Source organism: Taudactylus pleione, unplaced genomic scaffold (genome assembly GCF_031769625.1).
Source record: "Taudactylus pleione unplaced genomic scaffold, aTauple2 ptg000309l, whole genome shotgun sequence".
In the NCBI taxonomy this organism is placed as follows: Eukaryota; Metazoa; Chordata; class Amphibia; order Anura; family Myobatrachidae; genus Taudactylus; species Taudactylus pleione.
Window position 1 is genome coordinate 4,508,874 of NW_028284710.1, and position 17,237 is coordinate 4,526,110.

At 46.1% G+C, this 17,237-nt stretch overlaps 1 protein-coding gene across 2 annotated transcripts in view; it reads right to left on the bottom strand.

Moving 5' to 3' along the window:
* Positions 1-8,405: 8,405 nt before the first annotated feature.
* Positions 8,406-17,237, bottom strand: part of GALNT4 (polypeptide N-acetylgalactosaminyltransferase 4) — a 100,821-nt gene continuing 91,989 nt past the window's right edge. For both annotated transcript variants that reach the window (XM_088442299.1, XM_088442300.1), the window contains 2 exons: positions 16,936-17,088; positions 8,406-13,583 (listed from right to left, as the gene is read on the bottom strand). In XM_088442299.1, the coding sequence (XP_088298425.1) occupies positions 13,452-13,583; positions 16,936-17,088 (285 nt within the window). In that variant the 3' untranslated portion in view covers positions 8,406-13,451. The remainder of the gene's footprint in view (positions 13,584-16,935; positions 17,089-17,237) is intronic.

Consider the following 17,237-nt stretch of genomic DNA (forward strand, 5'->3'; position numbering starts at 1 on the left):
GCTGCACCCTAACAACCCAACACGTTTCATCCTTATAAGGCCTTCCTCAGGGTTTTTTTTTTCTTTTGACTGCAGCTCCAAACACACCATGTCAGTCTCTGTGAGGTCACAGAGACTGACATGTGTTTGGAGCTGCAGTCAAAAGGAAAAAAAAAAACCATAGGAAGTCCTTATAAGGATGAAACGTGTTGGGTTGTATTAATTGGAGTCCCACCCATTATTTTTACCATACCAATATATACAGTGCATCCGGAAAGTATTCACAGCGCTTCACTTTTTCCACATTTTGTTATGTTACAGCCTTATTCCAAAATGGAATAAATTCATTTTTGTCCTCAAAATTCTACACACAATACCCCATAATGACAACATGTAAAAAGTTTTTGAGATTTTTGCAAATTTTATAAAAAAAAACCCCGAAGAAATCACATGTACATAAGTATTCACAGCCTTTGCTCAATACTTTGTTGATGCACTTTTGGCAGCAATTACAGCCTGAAGTCTTTATGAATCTGATGCCACAAGCTTGGCACACCTATCTTTGGGCAGTTTCACCCATTCCTCTTTGCAGCACCTCTCAAGCTCCATCAGGTTGGATGAGAAATGTTGGTGCACAGCCATTCTAAGATCTCTCCAGAGATGTTCAATCGAATTCAAGTCTGGGCTCTGGCTGGGCCACTCAAGGACATTCACAGCGTTGTCCTGAAGCCACTCCTTTGATATCTTGGCTGTGTGTTTAGGGTCATTGTCCTGCTGAAAGATGAACCGTCACCCCAGTCTGAGGTCAAGAGCACTCTGGAGCAGGTTTTCATCCAGATGTCTCTGTACATTGCTGCATTCATCTTTTCCTCTATCCTGACTAGTCTCCCAGTTCCTGCCACTGAAAAACATCCCCACAGCATGATGCTGCCACCACCATGCTTCACTGTAGGGATGGTATTGGCCAGGTGATAAGTGGTATCTGGTTTCCTCCAAACATCACGCCTGGCATTCACGCCAAAGAGTTCAATCCTTGTCTCATCAGACCAGAGAATTTTGTTTCTCATGGTCTGAGAGTCCTTCATGTGCATTTTGGCAAAATCCAGATGGGCTGCCATGTGCTTTTTTTTTTACTAAGGAGTGGCTTCTGTCTGGCCACTCTACCATACAGGCCTGATTGGTGGATTGCTGCAGAGATGGTTGTCCTTCTGGAAGGTTCTCCTCTCTCCAAAGAGGAATACTGTAGCTCTGACAGAGTAACCATCAGGTTCTTGGTCACCTCCCTGACTAGGGCCCTTCTCCCCATATCACTCAGTTTAGACAGCCGGCCAACTCTAGGAAGAGTCCTGGTGGTTCCGAACTTCTTCCATTTACGGATGATGGAGGCCACTGTGCTCATAGGGACCTTCAAACCAGCAGATATTTTTCTGTACCCTTCCCCAGATTTGTGCCTCGAGACAATCCTGTCTCAGAGGTCTACAGACAATTCCTTGGACTGCATGCTTGGTTTGTGCTCTGACATGCACTGTCGAGTGTGGGACCTTATATAGACAGCCTTTTAAAATCATAAATCATGTCCAAACAACTGAATTTACCAGAGGTAGAGTCCAATTAAGCTGTAGGAACATTTCAAGAATGATCAGTGGAAACAGGATGCACCTGAGCTCAATTTTGAGCTTCATGGCAAAGGCTGTGAATACTTATGTAAATGTGATTTCTTAGTTGTTTTTTTAATTAAATTTGCAATAATCTCAAAAAAACTTTTTACACATCATTATGGAGCATTGTGTGTAGAATTTTGAGGACAAAAAACAAGAGATATGGTAAGAACTTACCTTTGTTATCTCTGTTTCTACGAAGTCCATAGGGTCCACAGGGTTGACCTTGGGGTATAGCTGGATCTGGATCCACGGGCACCACGCAGTTAAAGCTTTGCTGCTCCCAGGACGCACTTGGGTCCGTCCTCCTCTATACCCCGCCCCCGAGCCACAGGCACCTCAGTTGGTAAGCAGCCAAGGCAGGAGGAGGAGACTAAACAGAGAGAAGGAAGACTGGAACACACAAGAACCATACTCACAGAAATGGGAGACGGAAAACCGGTGACCAGCCACACAGCCCATATGAAGCCAGGTGCGTCAGGGCGGGCGCCCTGTGGACCCTATGGACTTCGTAGAAACAGAGATAACAAAGGTAAGTTCTTACCATATCTCTTGTTTTCTACTTCAGGGTCCATAGGGGGCCCACAGAGTTGACCTTGGGGATGTCCCAAAGCAGTTCAACTAAGGGCGGGGATGCTCCTGTGCTGAAAGGAGCACCCGGCGCCCGAAGGATGCATCCTGAGAAGCGATGGTGTCGAACGCATAGAACCTCAAAAACGTTTGAATCGAAGACCAAGTGGCTGCCTTACACAGCTGAACAGCAGAGGCGCCACTTCTAGCAGCCCAAGAGGGACCCACAGAACGAGTGGAATGAGCCTTAACAGAGGCTGGCACAGGCAAACCCTCCTGTGCATAAGCCTCACAAATAACTGAACGAAGCCAACGGGCTAACGTTTGCTTGTTGGCAGGCCAACCCCTCTTGTGAAAACCGAAGAGGACAAACAATAAATCCGACTTCCTAACCGAAGCAGTCTGGTCCACGTAGATTCTAAGTGCCCGGACTACATCTAAGGAAGCTTCACCAGCCGAAAGATCAGGTGACTGAAATGCTGGCACGACAAGCTCCTGATTAATGTGGAACTTTGAGACCACTTTGGGCAAAAATTCAGGACGAGTGCGGAGCACCGCTCTGTCCTGGTGAAAAATCAGAAAAGGGGGGCGATAGGAAAGTGCCCCCAACTCGGACAGAAGCAATTGCCAGAAGAAAAACGGTCTTGAACGTCAGCCACTTGAGGTCCACCGACTCAAGAGGCTCAAAAGGAGGACCCTGCAAGACCCGAAGCACCACCGCCAAGTCCCAAGGAGCCACAGGAGGCACGAAGGGAGGCTGGATCCTGAGAACACCCTGGAAAAAGGTGTGAACATCCAGTAGTGTAGGAATCCGTCGCTGAAACCACACGGACAAAGCAGACACATGAACCTTCAGAGAGGCCAGGCGTAAGCCGAGGTCCAAACCCGATTGAAGGAACTCCAAGATTCTGGAAACCCGGAACACCTGAGGGTCATAGTTTCTGGATTCACACCACTGAAAATAAGTGCGCCACACCCTGTGGTAAATCCGTGCGGAAGCAGGCTTGCGTGCCCTAAGCATGGTACCAATGACCGAACTGGAGAAACCCCTAGACCTCAAGACGGCTGTCTCAAGAGCCACGCCATCAAAGACAGCCGACCCAGATCCGGGTAAAGGCAGGGCCCTTGAGACAACAGGTCCCGACGCTGAGGGAGAAGGTACGGAGCGTCGATGGAGAGGCACCTCAGATCGGAGTACCAAGGACGTCTGGGCCACGCCGGATCTACCAGCACGAGCGTGCCGCCGTCCTGCTTGAATTTCCTCAGAACCCGAGGAAGTAGGGATATCGGAGGAAACAGATACGCCAGGTGAAACGTCCATTTCACTGACAGCGCGTCTACCAGACTGGCGCCTGCGTCTCTTGTCCTTGACCCGTAAACGGGCAACTTGTGATTGTGACGGGAGGCCATCAAATCCAGCTCCGGCAGCCCCCACCTGTCCACAAGTAGCTGAAACACCTCTGGGTGAAGCGACCATTCCCCGGGATGCACGTCGTGACGGCTGAGGAACTCCGCTTCCCAATTGAGGACTCCGGGAATGAAGACTGCTGAGATCGCTGGAATGTGACACTCCACCCAAGCAAGGATGCGAGACACCTCCAACATCGCTGCCCGACTGCGAGTTCCTCCTTGGTGGTTGATATATGCCACCGTGGTGGCGTTGTCGGACTGCACCTGAACCGCCCTTCCGTACAGAATGGGACCGGACGACTGCAGGGCCCTGTATACTGCCCGCAGTTCCAGAATGTTGATGGGAAGAAGAGCTTATTCCGCAGACCAACGACCCTGAAGTGACAACGAGCCGGTCACTGCCCCCCAACCCCGAAGACTGGCATCCGTCGTGAGCAGGACCCAGTCCGGGATCCAAAAGGGACGCCCCTCGAGCAGATGAGCCGTCTGAAGCCACCAAGCCAAAGACTGCCGAACCACCGGGGACAACACCAGCAACTGAGAGCGGATCCGGTGTGGTAACCCGTTCCATTCCGATAGAATCAGCCCCTGCAGGGGCCGGAACGGAACTGGGCAAATTCCACCATGTCGAATGCCGACACCATGGACCCCAGAACTCTCATAGCCGAATGAACCGACAGGCGGCAACTGCTCAGGCAACTGTGTATCCGCAGCTGGAGGGAGGAGACCTTCTCCGGAGTCAGGAAGATCCTTTGCTGACGAGAATCCAGCAGAGCACCCAGATGAACCATCCGCTGAGATGGAATCAGGGAGGACTTTTTCCAATTTATCAGCCACCCGTGCGCTTGCAGGCAAGCGATCGTCAGGTGGAGATGTTGAAGCAGTACCTCCGGGCAGCTCGCCTGCAACAGATCGTCCAGATACGGCAGCAGCCGTACATTCTGGTTCAGCAGATGTGCGGCCATGACCGCCATAATCTTCGTGAACACCCGCGGTGCCGTGGAGAGACCAAAGGGTAGCGCCCGGAACTGATAGTGGTGTTGAAGGATAGCGAACCTCAGATACCTCTGGTGCGAAGGTGCTATCGGAACATGGAGGTAGGCGTCTTGGATATCCAGGGACACCATGTAATCCCCAGGTTCCATCGCCAGAATGATGGAACGTAACGTTTCCATCCTGAACCTGGGAACTCTGAGGAATTTGTTCAGAGACTTCAAGTTGAGGATAGGGCGATGAGAACCATTGGGTTTCTGCACCAGTAACAAAGAATAGTACCCCGTCCCTCGTTGTAATTGAGGAACGGGAACAATGACCCCTGCTTTCAGCAAGGACTCTATAGCTACCTGAATCTGTAAGGTCTTGGTCGTATCCTGAGAAGGACTGGTGCAGAAAAACTGGCAGGGCGGTCTGTGCCGAAAAGACAGGGCGTACCCCTGGGAGACCACTTCTCGAACCCAGGCATCCGTGGTGGTCCCCAGAGGGAGGCCCGTCCCATCAGGCAGAGGGCTTATCCTCCTGCTTGGAAGAAGGGCGCCTGGCACTCCAGGCCTGCTTCTTGGGCTTAGAAGCGGCCTTGGTCGCCGACTGCCTCGGGAAGGACTGACCTTTTGCCTTGCCCTGAACCCGAAAGGACCTAAAGGCAGAGCTCCGTACCTTGGTAGGTGCAGAAGCCGAAGGGAGGAAGGCTGACTTAGACTTAGCCCGCATATCCACAATTTTGTCCAAGTCTGGACCAAAAAGCAACTCCCCATTAAAAGGTAAGGCCTCCAGGCCCTTTTTGGAGTCCGCGTCAGCTCTCCAAGACCTCAGCCACAAGGACCGACGCGCCGACACAGTGGCAGCCGACACCCGAGAGGTCAGCAGGCTCGCATCTAACGAAGCTTCCCCAATGTAGGAAGCCGCATCCCTCATTTGTCCTATCAATGCTTTCTGGATCTCCGGAGCATCTTCCGGAAAGGTATCCTCCAAAGCGTTGGCCCAGCTCTCGATGGCCTTAGCCACCCAAGAGATGGCCATGGACGGACAGGCCACCGCCCCCGAGAGAGAGTAAATAGACTTTAAACAAATGTCCACTTTCCTGTCCGTGGGATCTTTTAGGGAGGAGATAGACGGCAGAGGCAGCGTAGCGCTTTTAATTAAGCGGGTAACGTGGGAATCCACCGCAGGCGGAGTTTCCCACTTCCTGCAATGAGCCTCAGGAAACGGATAGTTTGAAGCCAACCGTTTCTGCGGTTGGAATTTCTTGCTGGGCAACTGCCAGGCCCCTGCCATATGATCCGTTAACTGGTCTGACAGGGGAAAAACCGTCGAAGTCACCTTGGCCTTTTTAAAGTTAGGGTACTTTGACCTGGGAGCTGCACATCCTCCTCAATATGAAGGATGGCCCGCACCGCCCTAACCAATGCCGGCACATTAATGGAGGACTTAGCCTCCACCTCCTGGGCCCCGGCATCTGGGTCAGAGTCTTCATGGATCTCCCAGTCATCCGAAGACACATCCGTGTCCGGAAACTGAGCCGCCAGTGAAGCCGGAACGGGTCGCTTGGACGCCCGCGGGGGCAAATCACTGTGCAACATAGATTGAAAGGCCGATGACGAAGCCGCCAGGCTCTGAACAGAGCTGGAGAGGACATCCACCCAGGGAGGGGGCACCGTTTGATACCCCTGAAACGGCACCATTGACTGCTGCGGCACCGTGGGAGATTGCACAAATACAGGCAAACCCGCATAAGGACCCACAGTCTGAGACCTGGGCGGAGACTGCACCAGATGCGTCACACCTGGGGAACGGGGGATGGTAGGCTGGGGCAACGCCCTAGAAGGGGCCGCAGTCGGGACCGCAAGCTGGTCCGCGATCGACGCCAGCACCTGCGTAAACATCGCCCACGGAGGATCCTGCGCCACCGGGGGTTTAGAGGGACCAGGCACCAGCTGGCACTGCCCGCACAGACCGTCCTGAGACAAATCCGCCCCGTCGACCCCTGCCGAACAGCGACGGCAGGAAAACAACACAGGAGCCTCGGGGCACTCATTCTCCTCATCAGACATGACACAAACTTTTTTGCAATAAACGTGTATCACCGAAACGAGGTAAGGCGTACAACACCCACGCACTCCCAAGTATGCAACACAAACAGCCCACAATCTGGTACTGAGTAGCACACCGCTGTATGTGACGGACCTCACAAATACGTTGATCTATAAAAGTGAGGTATACAGAAAGAACACCCCTCCCCCACGCACCTGCGGACCGTAGAAGGAAAGGGATAGGTAAAAAGCTGACAGTAAGTAAAAAAAGCACAGACAGCAGCACTAGCAAAAGTCACATACCATGCAGAGAAGTATACTCACTGCACCTTCAGCTACAATCAACCTCCCAGATTCAGTGTCTGGGAGGGCTATAGCGCTGCGAACACTGTCCTGATCAGGGGAGAGGTACGCAGGGGGACCGGTCCACTGGAAGCCTGCCTGGGAGCTCTGCGTTGCTGCCTGGGAAGATGGCCGCCGGAGAGCTTTGAGGAGTGGCCGAGAGAGTACAGCCCAGCGACGCCAGCACGCTTGAGAGAAGGCGCGCTGGGCTGAGGGGAGGAGCCGCTCAAGCAGGGAAGGCTGCCTCCCCTGCTAGTAATGGAACCCCAGGGACGCCATTCCCTGACGGCCTTACACCCTGGTGGTCCAGCGGTCACGCGTGGTATTCCTTTGCAGGGGGAGCCCGCCGCCGCTACTAGCGCCGCCGGTCTGTCCCCAGAGACCGGCGGCATGAAGACTGCATTTACACTTCCCCCGCGTGCAGCGCTGACAGCGCTGCACATGGCTTACCTGGCTCCTTGTGTCCGGCAGCAGTCTGTGGGAGGTCCCGGAGCCACGCTAGCACTGACTCCGGGGTCCCGCTGCGATCCCCAGATCAGTACCGGCGTCGCAGCGCCAGCGGGGCTGTTGGAGTGGCAGCATGGACGTCCAGATGGACAGTCTTATGCTGCCGCTCTGAAGATAGTAAAAAATAAAATAATAAAATCTTCTTTAAAAAATTAAAATAAAGCTTAGGGGCTGCTTATGCAGCCCCACTGCGCCAGGGTGACCCGACTCCGGCCGGGCACCAGCTAAAACTGAGGTGCCTGTGGCTCGGGGGCGGGGTATAGAGGACGGACCCAAGTGCATCCTGGGAGCAGCAAAGCTTTAACTGCGTGGTGCCCGTGGATCCAGATCCAGCTATACCCCAAGGTCAACCATGTGGACCCCCTATGGACCCTGAAGTAGAAATTAATTTATTCCATTTTGGAATAAGGCTGTAAAATACAAAATGTGGAAAAAGTGAAGCGCTGTGCATACTTTCCGGATGCACTGTACAAAATATTTACGGCTTTTTTTTGTGGCAGTGCTATATAATTTATGCTGACTGTCCACCTCTAACTCCAAGGGCAATTGCCCCTAGGAGATAGAGTTCTAGATTTTGTGTGGGTGTTATTCTTCTCACATTAGAAAGTGCTATAACCTGTTTATTGGATGTTACTTCTGTTTTAGAAAGGATTAGTTTACTAAAAGCTTTAGCATACCTGTAAAGGTTTAGAGCTATGTTCGGAACTACAGTAGTTAATTTCATGGGTATACAAAGCCTTGCATTCCTCTGTAAAATAAGTACTTTGCCTCTTTATGCATCACATTTTGTTATATTTGCTGTGTTCTTGAAGCCTGCTTGCTCATTTCCATGTACTGAATCTGTTTATTTGTCTGTATACTACAAGCTGGTAAGTCTACTTTACAGTATGAGTTCATAAACATTACGTAACAATCTAATTGAAAAGGTTTTTATTTTATAACAAATTTAAATAAAAATTTTGCATGAAAATTACAACATTAATAAGATTACAATTACAATTATGATCAGTAGTTTAAAATGCTAAATTATTTTTACCTGTTTTCAATTCCCAGAACTCAGACCCACTAGCTTTTAAACATACAGTTCTTTCAGTATGGTGAATGCAGATTGAACAACTATATTAAAAGGCGATGTAGCCGGCGTCCCGACGTTCAGGATGCAGGCGGTCAAAATCCTGGCTCCAGAATCCCAACCGCTGACATCCCGAAGGGGAGTATTAGGGTTAGGTTAGGGGTAGGCACAAGGCGGAGGTTTAGTGTTAGGCTTTGGGAGGGTTACGGTTAGGCTGCGGGAAAGGTGGGTTAGGGGGAGGGTTAGGGTTACTTACTAAATTCTGCAGGGAGTCTGACTGTCGGGATGTCGCTGTAGTTATTCTGACTGGCGGCATCTTCACCGCCAGGATCCCATAGCCAACCCATTAAAAGCTCTCGGGATGTATTTCCTTAGCCCAAACTCAAGTGTTGGAACACAAGTAGTCACATTATTGGTACATCCTGCAGTGTGTGCCAAGTACTCATTTCCAATAAAGATCAATGAAACCTTAGTGGATATGTGCTCTCAAACTGCTGATACCAAGTTTAGAAAACAATAATAAAAATAAATCAAAATAACCCTAATGTATTTTTGGATCAGATTTTCCAGAAAACTGTGCATTATATTTATCTATACTTATGCATACCATGTTGCATAGAAAAGTCTGTACATTGACACAAGCATTACAGCTGGTTTGGAATCTATAAGGTCTTTTGTTGCAGTGAGAATTATAAATAGCTACATAGTAAGGAAGCACTATCATTTTTTGGACGGTATTTAAAGAATTTTAAGAATACGCAATCAGACAATGTTATCATTTAGAAAGGGAACAGAGAGGATAATGAAAGTAATCAAACTTATAACAATATATTATATATTTATATTAAGATGCTCTAAATTGTCCCATCTATGTCACGTGCAGTGGGAGACAGGTCGTGCTCAACCACAACAGCTCTCATTGCAGAAGCCTAGGAACTACTGCACCATGAATGTGGTTTGGTTAGTAATACAGTGGGGAAGGGGTGGGATGGCAGAGGGTAGGGTGTGGACAGAAGTGACATGGTGCAATGTACTAGCTTGCGTGTGTGTGTGTGTGTGTGTATGTATATATATATATATATATATATATATATATATATATACACACATACATACACACACACATACACACACACATACACACAACTATTTCATTTCTCAATGTGACATTATGAACAACAATTATGTTTCAATAACGAATATAGACAATACATGTAGAAATGGATTGTATATTAATTGATGAATGGGGTTATAGTAATGTCAGGTATGACATTACACAGTGGCAAAGTTTGAAAGTTAGAACTAAGAGTTCGAACAAAAAATGTTACTCAAACGGTCATTGATATTTCCTAGTACTAAAGACATAGGGTTCTATGTACTGTACTAAGCCTTAGGGAGATAAAGTACTAACCACCTTGGAGAGATAAAGTACTAACCAATCAGCTCCTGTTACTTTACAGGCTGTGGCCCATATTCAATCAGAAGCGAAAAGCAGAGATCCGCGTAAAAGGATCGCCGATTGCGACTTTTCGCCAGGCAGAAACTTATCGCCGTATTCAATTGCAAACACTTTTCGCGTACGCCAAAACGCACTGCAATGGGCAAAAAAGATTTGCCTATGAATAGGTGGAGAAAAAAAAAGTGCAAAATCGCTATTTTGGGGTGCAAAGGTTGGGAAACCACTCTGCACCCTTGGGAGCCCCCCAAAGGATAACTGCGTCAAAAAACCCTAAAAAAAAAAAAAGTGAGGAACAGCCCAAAAAAGCACTTTGAAAAAGGGGGCAAAAAAATGCAAAGTGGGGGTACAAACTTAAAAAGTAGCGAAATAGACATTTGGGGGTTGCAAGTATGGGTGAGGTGTTTTTTTATTGCAGGTGTTTGCTGAAGGTGCGTTTTTTTAAGTTTCTTATAACTCCACTTTAGCAACTCTTTAATATGCTTTCACCCATTTTCATGTATCCCAAATTTGACAGGACTACTTAATTTCTCCAAAAAATACTGCTTTGTGCCATTCCTCACCACTTGTGCAAAGACGCTAAATAGAGGCAATTGTGCGAACTTAAGTACCCCAAACTATTTCATTAGGGCTAATCGGGCACTATACATTGATCCCCAAAGTTTCCGCATGTTTTTGGGGGGTTCAGGCTGATTTCCCCGATTCTGATACCACTTTTCGCCTGTTCTGACATAGTGTATATCTGTTTTTGCATCTTTTGGAATTGAATAGGGCGAAATACGGGTATGTGCATGATAAGTTTCCGCGGCTAAAATATGTAGGCGAAATATCTGGCAGGCGAAAAAGTATCACGGGTGTGAAACTAATTAAATACAGGCCTGTGTTTGAAAAGTGATAGTTAGGAGCCGATTGGTTAATAATTTATCTCCGTCCACTTTCTCTCTCTCCAAGGCTTAGTACATTGACCCCATAATCACAAAAGGGAGTGTTAAATGTGAATTTGCCTCAAGGACCTGATTCAGAGATGTACACTAATGCCACCGCTGCTGTGTATTTGTACACAGCGGCTGTGCAAAAATATGCAAACAACACAGCAGAAAGGATTTGTACATCGTTTGACTGAGAAACAGAACACACACAGGAGACAGCCGAAGTATTTGGATAGAGTGATTCTAAGAAGTCACTATTTTATGAAAGGAAGATTATTCTACTAATTCTCTACTATAGCATACACCCCTGAGTAGAGGGATTGATACCATATTTGGAGATGCTGGTCTAAACATTGAACACCCCAGAGGAAGTCGATAATTCGACGGAACGCATTGGGTGATTAATGCAGTAGTGAAAGGTATATGAGCTTACACATCAAGTTTAACAACAGCTGGCCCGCCTAAATCACTCTGTATTTGCTACGTAAGATCCTTTTAAAACTTTTATGAATAAAATTATTTTAAAGATACAGTATATACAAGTTTTGATTTGGTCTTTTGGGTGAACTCTGGTATGATGGTCTCATTATAGAAATCTAAAGAAGAAATCCTCTCAAATCCTCCATCTTCAGAAAACATCTACAAGGAACATATCCATCCAGGTTACTGAAGTGTTAATTCAAAGACATTGTGGTGGCGCATCCTAAAGACCTCCAAACTCTATTAAAACTACATTTGTCCGTGGACTGGCAAAAGGACAGACTTTGGGATTGCAGCCCACATTATTTAATGATTATATTATATTGTTTTAGAGATGTTAGAGCATTGTGGGTAATTGAGATTACAGATCTACATTGTGTGTATATATATATATATATATATATATATATATATATACATATATACACATACACACATACACATACATACACACATAGATAGATATCTATCTAGGTGCCAGAATCCCGACATCACTATTAGGGTTAGGTACTAAGGGGATGGTTAGGGTTAAGGGACATACACACTAGATGATGTGCTGAAAGATACTGGTGAAACATATTGAGTGTACACACTGAACAATATGTTTAACAATATCGTTCAGCGACGTCGTCCTGCCACATCCCTGAACAAGCACTTTCTAAAGATATGTCAGATTGGCCTGCATGTTTGCATGACAGCAAACATCGTTAATGACCCGAGGGAGCACGTATCGTTGGTCGTTTGGTGCATACACACTGAAGATATGAACGATATATCGTTGAACGATATCGTTATCGTTCACTTTTATCGTCTAGAGTGTATGCCCCATTAGGCTGCGGGAAAGTTGGGTTAAGGTTTGGACAACTCACCTTTGAGCGTCGGGATTCTGACTGTTACACAATATTGTATAAGGTGTTTTTCTATTGTAATCCTAGAATATTGGTTGCATTTTCAGGTTTTATTAGGTTTAAATGTTACTAACAACATTCAGATTTAAAATTCTGTCCAGTGCATCATTAAGATAACAAATCTTTGCAGTGTATTTAAGGAACAAAAATACAACTTCTTATGTTGCTGCACGATTTGTACGTTCATTATTATTAGTAGCCTTCTGTACCCTACAGGTGGAACTCCTGCTATGGCTTTCCAGAAAGAATTATAGTGACCATCTACAGAAGAATTTGTCCATAGACAACAGATATAGGCGCAACTAAGCACTGGAAAATGATCCACTGGAGAGTGATAAACTGCCAGCCAATCAGCTCCTGTCAGTTTTCAAACACAGCCTGTAAAATGACAGTTAGGAGCTGACTGGCTGGTAGTTATTACTCTCCAGAGCTTAGTACATCTGCCCAACAAGTGACACTAGCTTGCTGGAAAATGGAACTTATGTTCCATCAAGTAATACATACACAGATCTGTGCATAACTATTGTCTCCTCTCCCAGCAATAACAGCACACTTCATTTTTAGCCATAGTACATCATTTCCTAGCTTCTATTTGACATTTCAAGTTGGCCATCATTGCTAATGTACATACCAATGGAATGCACATAAATTGAACTTTGTACAAGAACTTGGTGAAGACGCAAAACAAAAACAAAGAAAACTGGACTGTATTAGCGACATATGGCACAAGGTAACTGCATACCATGGCACAAGAATACGGAGTGCAAATTTATACCCCACTTTGTAGTAAACCACCACACTTTCTAAAATTGTATATTACTTGCAAGTCAGATAAAAATAAATAAAGTGTTTACTGTAATTAACAGACTTCTTATGTACCATTCAATACATACTTAAAAAATCCAAGAAAAGAGCCTCTAGCAGCACACAATGTGTATAAAGGCACTTTTGGATATGAAGAAAATTGTTATATGCTGGCAAGTCATTGTGTTGCAGTCAGGCAAACTAAATTCCATCCAGTAACCAGTCTTATTTTGTCAATAAATCTTAATGGTTAGGAGCTTTTTGTTTAACTGCAGAAAATTATATTCCGTCTGTAGTCCCATCTTTTTTTCTACCATTCAAATTTCCAAAGTTGGTTTTTATCCACTGAGTTACAGGGCTTCATTTCCACATCTGCACGACCTTCTGATGTACGGTATGAGCTAATACATTTGGCTGAATGAGGATGATAGATTGTTCCATCCTAAATACAAATACAAACAGTTTCTCAATTACAAATAATTAGACAAGTATTTCAGAACGGTTAAATCAAACAGCTGGGTACACACCTATACAATCCTCGGCCCGATGATTGTAAACAGCTGGGTACACAACTATACAATCCTCGGCCCGATGATTGTATATGTGTGTATGCAAGACCGCAGGAGCGTTAGCTGATAAACGGCTTATAACGCTCCTGCGACAGTCGGGAACCAGAGGTCGCATCTTATGTGCTGTTTAATATTTATCGGGCCAACCTCCCGATCCCCTCGAAACCCGTATACACTGAGCTATGTCTAACACAGTGTGTACGAGGCTTATGTAAAAGCAAAGTGACCCATGTCAAGAAGGAGCAAATGTTTTCTCAAGATGTTTTCAATCCATACTTTCTAGACTACATTTTGCACCAGCCTGATAACAGACATTCCTAATGCTGGCCATACACTAGTGCGATTTCGGAACCAATTGTCCAATTTTCAACGCATCGTACAATGAATCGTGTGGAAATTGTGTGATTTTTAAGGTAGGATACCATCCGATGCACGCTACCGCCGCTCTTAAAACGTATCGTGTGATCAAATGTGCAGCCCATATTATCCGTCGTAATCGTATGCTGTTCGTGCCGTGTATTTGAGCATGTGATGCATCATGCATCCGGTCGTCCAAGCGGCGTCATTTAAAAAAAATAATAATAGACTGATGCACGCACGGGTGGGGGATGGTTCAGTGAGAACCATCCGTGCATCTGTGAGGAAAAAATAAAAAAAGAAACTGATTCCACCCCACCAAAGAGCAACCAGCCCCAGGCTAGAGCGAACCAGCCCTGGTTGCGCAAAATACGGGGGTCAAACGACATAGCTGTCCCCCGTATTCTGCGCAACCAGCATTGGACCCTGATCCGGTCCTGGTTCTGGAAATACAGGGGGAAAAAAAATACTTAGGGTCCCCCTGTATTTTCCAGAACCAGCACCGGACTTTTTCTAGCGGTGGGCTGATGCCACAGCCCGGAGAGCCCTTTCACCGGGTCCCCAAGCCAAAGCATCAACCTTGATCGCTAGTCAGTCCAGGCAGGGGATTCCTGGAGAGCAGGGGACCCACCCAAATAAAGCCCCCCCCAACCCTCCTCGATTGCACCTCAGGCCTAGGCTGATACCCCGAGGCTATCTCCGGCACCCCCCCTGGGGCCGTGGGTGCCGGGTTGATAGTGTATAAGTGTAGGGTTGTCTACTTTACGAGTAGAACTGCAGGTCCCAGCAAGCCTCCCCCGCATGCTGGTACTTGGAGAACCACAAGTACCAGCATGCGGGGCATTAAAAAGCCCGCTGTTACCTGTAGTTCACCTGTAAACAAATGTTCAAATAAACACAATACACACACCATGACAGTATAGTTTTAATACATACATACACACTCACATACATTACCTAGACTGGTCCTCTTGTCCCTGTAGGCATCCTTGGTCTTGGTAAAAAAAAAAAAAAAAAACCCACGAACTAGGTACCAACCACGATGGTTGATACCTCCCGAATGAAGAGCTCAGATGCGGCATTTCGCTTTGTAGTGCCGTGTCTGAGCGTTCATTGGCTGAGAGGCGGGGGCTGACCTCTCACAGCCAATGAACTCTCAGACACGGCACTACAAAGCTGCGTCTGAGCTCTTCATTCGGGAGGTATCGACCATCGTAGTTGGTACCTAGTTCATGGGTCTTTTTTTTTTTTTTTTTTACCAAGACCAAATGTGTGAGAGTGTATGTATTAAAACTATACTATCACGGTGTGTATGTAGTGTGTTTATTTAAACATTTCTTTACAGGTGAACTACAGGTACTAGCGGGCCCTTAATGCCCTGCATGCTGGTACTTGTGGGTCTCCAAGTACCAGCATGCGGGGGAGGCTTGCTGGGCCCTGCAGTTCTACTCGTAAAGACAATGTTTTCACTTCTTTTTTACACTACACTTATACACTATCAACCCCGCACCCACCACCCCAGGGGTGCCGGGGATAGCCCCGGGCTATCAGTCCAGGGTGCCCTGGAGGGGTGGGTCCCCAGCTCCCCAGCCTGGACTGACTAGCGGTCAGGGTTGATGGTTCGGCTTGGGGACCCAGTGAAAGGGCTCCCTGGGCTGTGGCATCAGCCCCCCGATAGAAAAAGTCAGGTGCTGGTTCTGGAAAATACAAGAGGGTCCCTACGCATTTTTTCTCCCCGTATTTCCAGAACCAGGACCGGATCAGAGCCCAGTGCCGGTTGCACAGAATACGGGGGACCCCTACGTTGTGTGTCCCCCGTAGTTTGGCAACCAGGGCTGGTTCGCTCAAGCCCGATGCTGGGTCACTAAAAGCCCGGGCTAGTTGCTGGTTTTTCTTTTTTGGTTTGGGGTGGGGTAGGGGTATGCATGCCGTTTTTTCTCACTGAACCATCCCTGCATCTGTGTTTATTTTATTAAAGACATATGCATGCACCATGAATCTCCCTCACCCGTGATTACATCAGTCGTCTTTTTTTAACAAGTGACACCGCTCGGACACACGATGCATCAGGGCAAATAATCATATTAACATTGCGTGTCAAAAGCACCAAATGGTGCGTCCGGGACTGCCAGGGAGTTCAAGGGAAACTGTAAAATGAATCTAATCTTATGCTGGTCGTACTAGTGTATGGAAAGCTTAAAACAAGTTTGTCAGGTTTGCAACTTAATTAAATATCATTATGAGAAGACAAGGTTCACTGAGGAAAAAAAAAAATCTATAATTATAAATATATAATTTAATTTTGAATTAATTACTACTTGTGTATCAGAGTACACCAAATAAACTAGTCTTAAAGGTGCCTATCCACTTGACAATTTAAATGAGCGATTGAACGATAATGATATCGTTCGAACATCGTTTGAAAATTTGGTCTTTTAGACATCTATCATCGTGCAAACATGTTGTTCAAGCTGACGATATCGTGAGGCTCAGCATGTTTGCAGATGATTGATTGTGCCTGCACTGAACGACATATCGTTCAGTGTGGGCGCCCTGCAGTGTAGTGAACGACTGAACGAAAACGATATCGTTATCGTTCAGTGGATACCCACATTTATTGTCCAGTATTTTTAAATACAGATATATATGATACTCAAATCACTAATATATGTGAATTAATAAAGAAAAATTTAGTCTAAAGTGAAACAGTTATAGAATGTTTGGTGCAGAAATGTAGATATAATAATAAGAACAATCACACAGAAAGAAATTAACTCATTCTAGAAAATGTTATAATTAAACTTCCATGACCATTTTAATTCAATATTACAATATATGTACAAAGTTTTTTTTTTTTTTAGTACTTACAAGTCTAAACTCCCATATAATATGTTCAGAAACAGGACTACCATCTTTAGGACAATGCCTCATTCCAATATATTTCTGCTCTTCGGGGACTTCTGCACATATTTCAGTGACCGAATTGAAGCGAATCTCTTGATTTGTTGTATACTCAAAAAACTGAAAAGCAGACAACACATACACGTATGATGAAAGACCAATCTTTTTAATTTGGTAAGATTGATTATTTTGTTTTGCAGTGTCTAATATTTTACGATAGATCAGCAAACCTTAATTTTATTTGCTTGCTTTATAATTAAGCAAAGGAT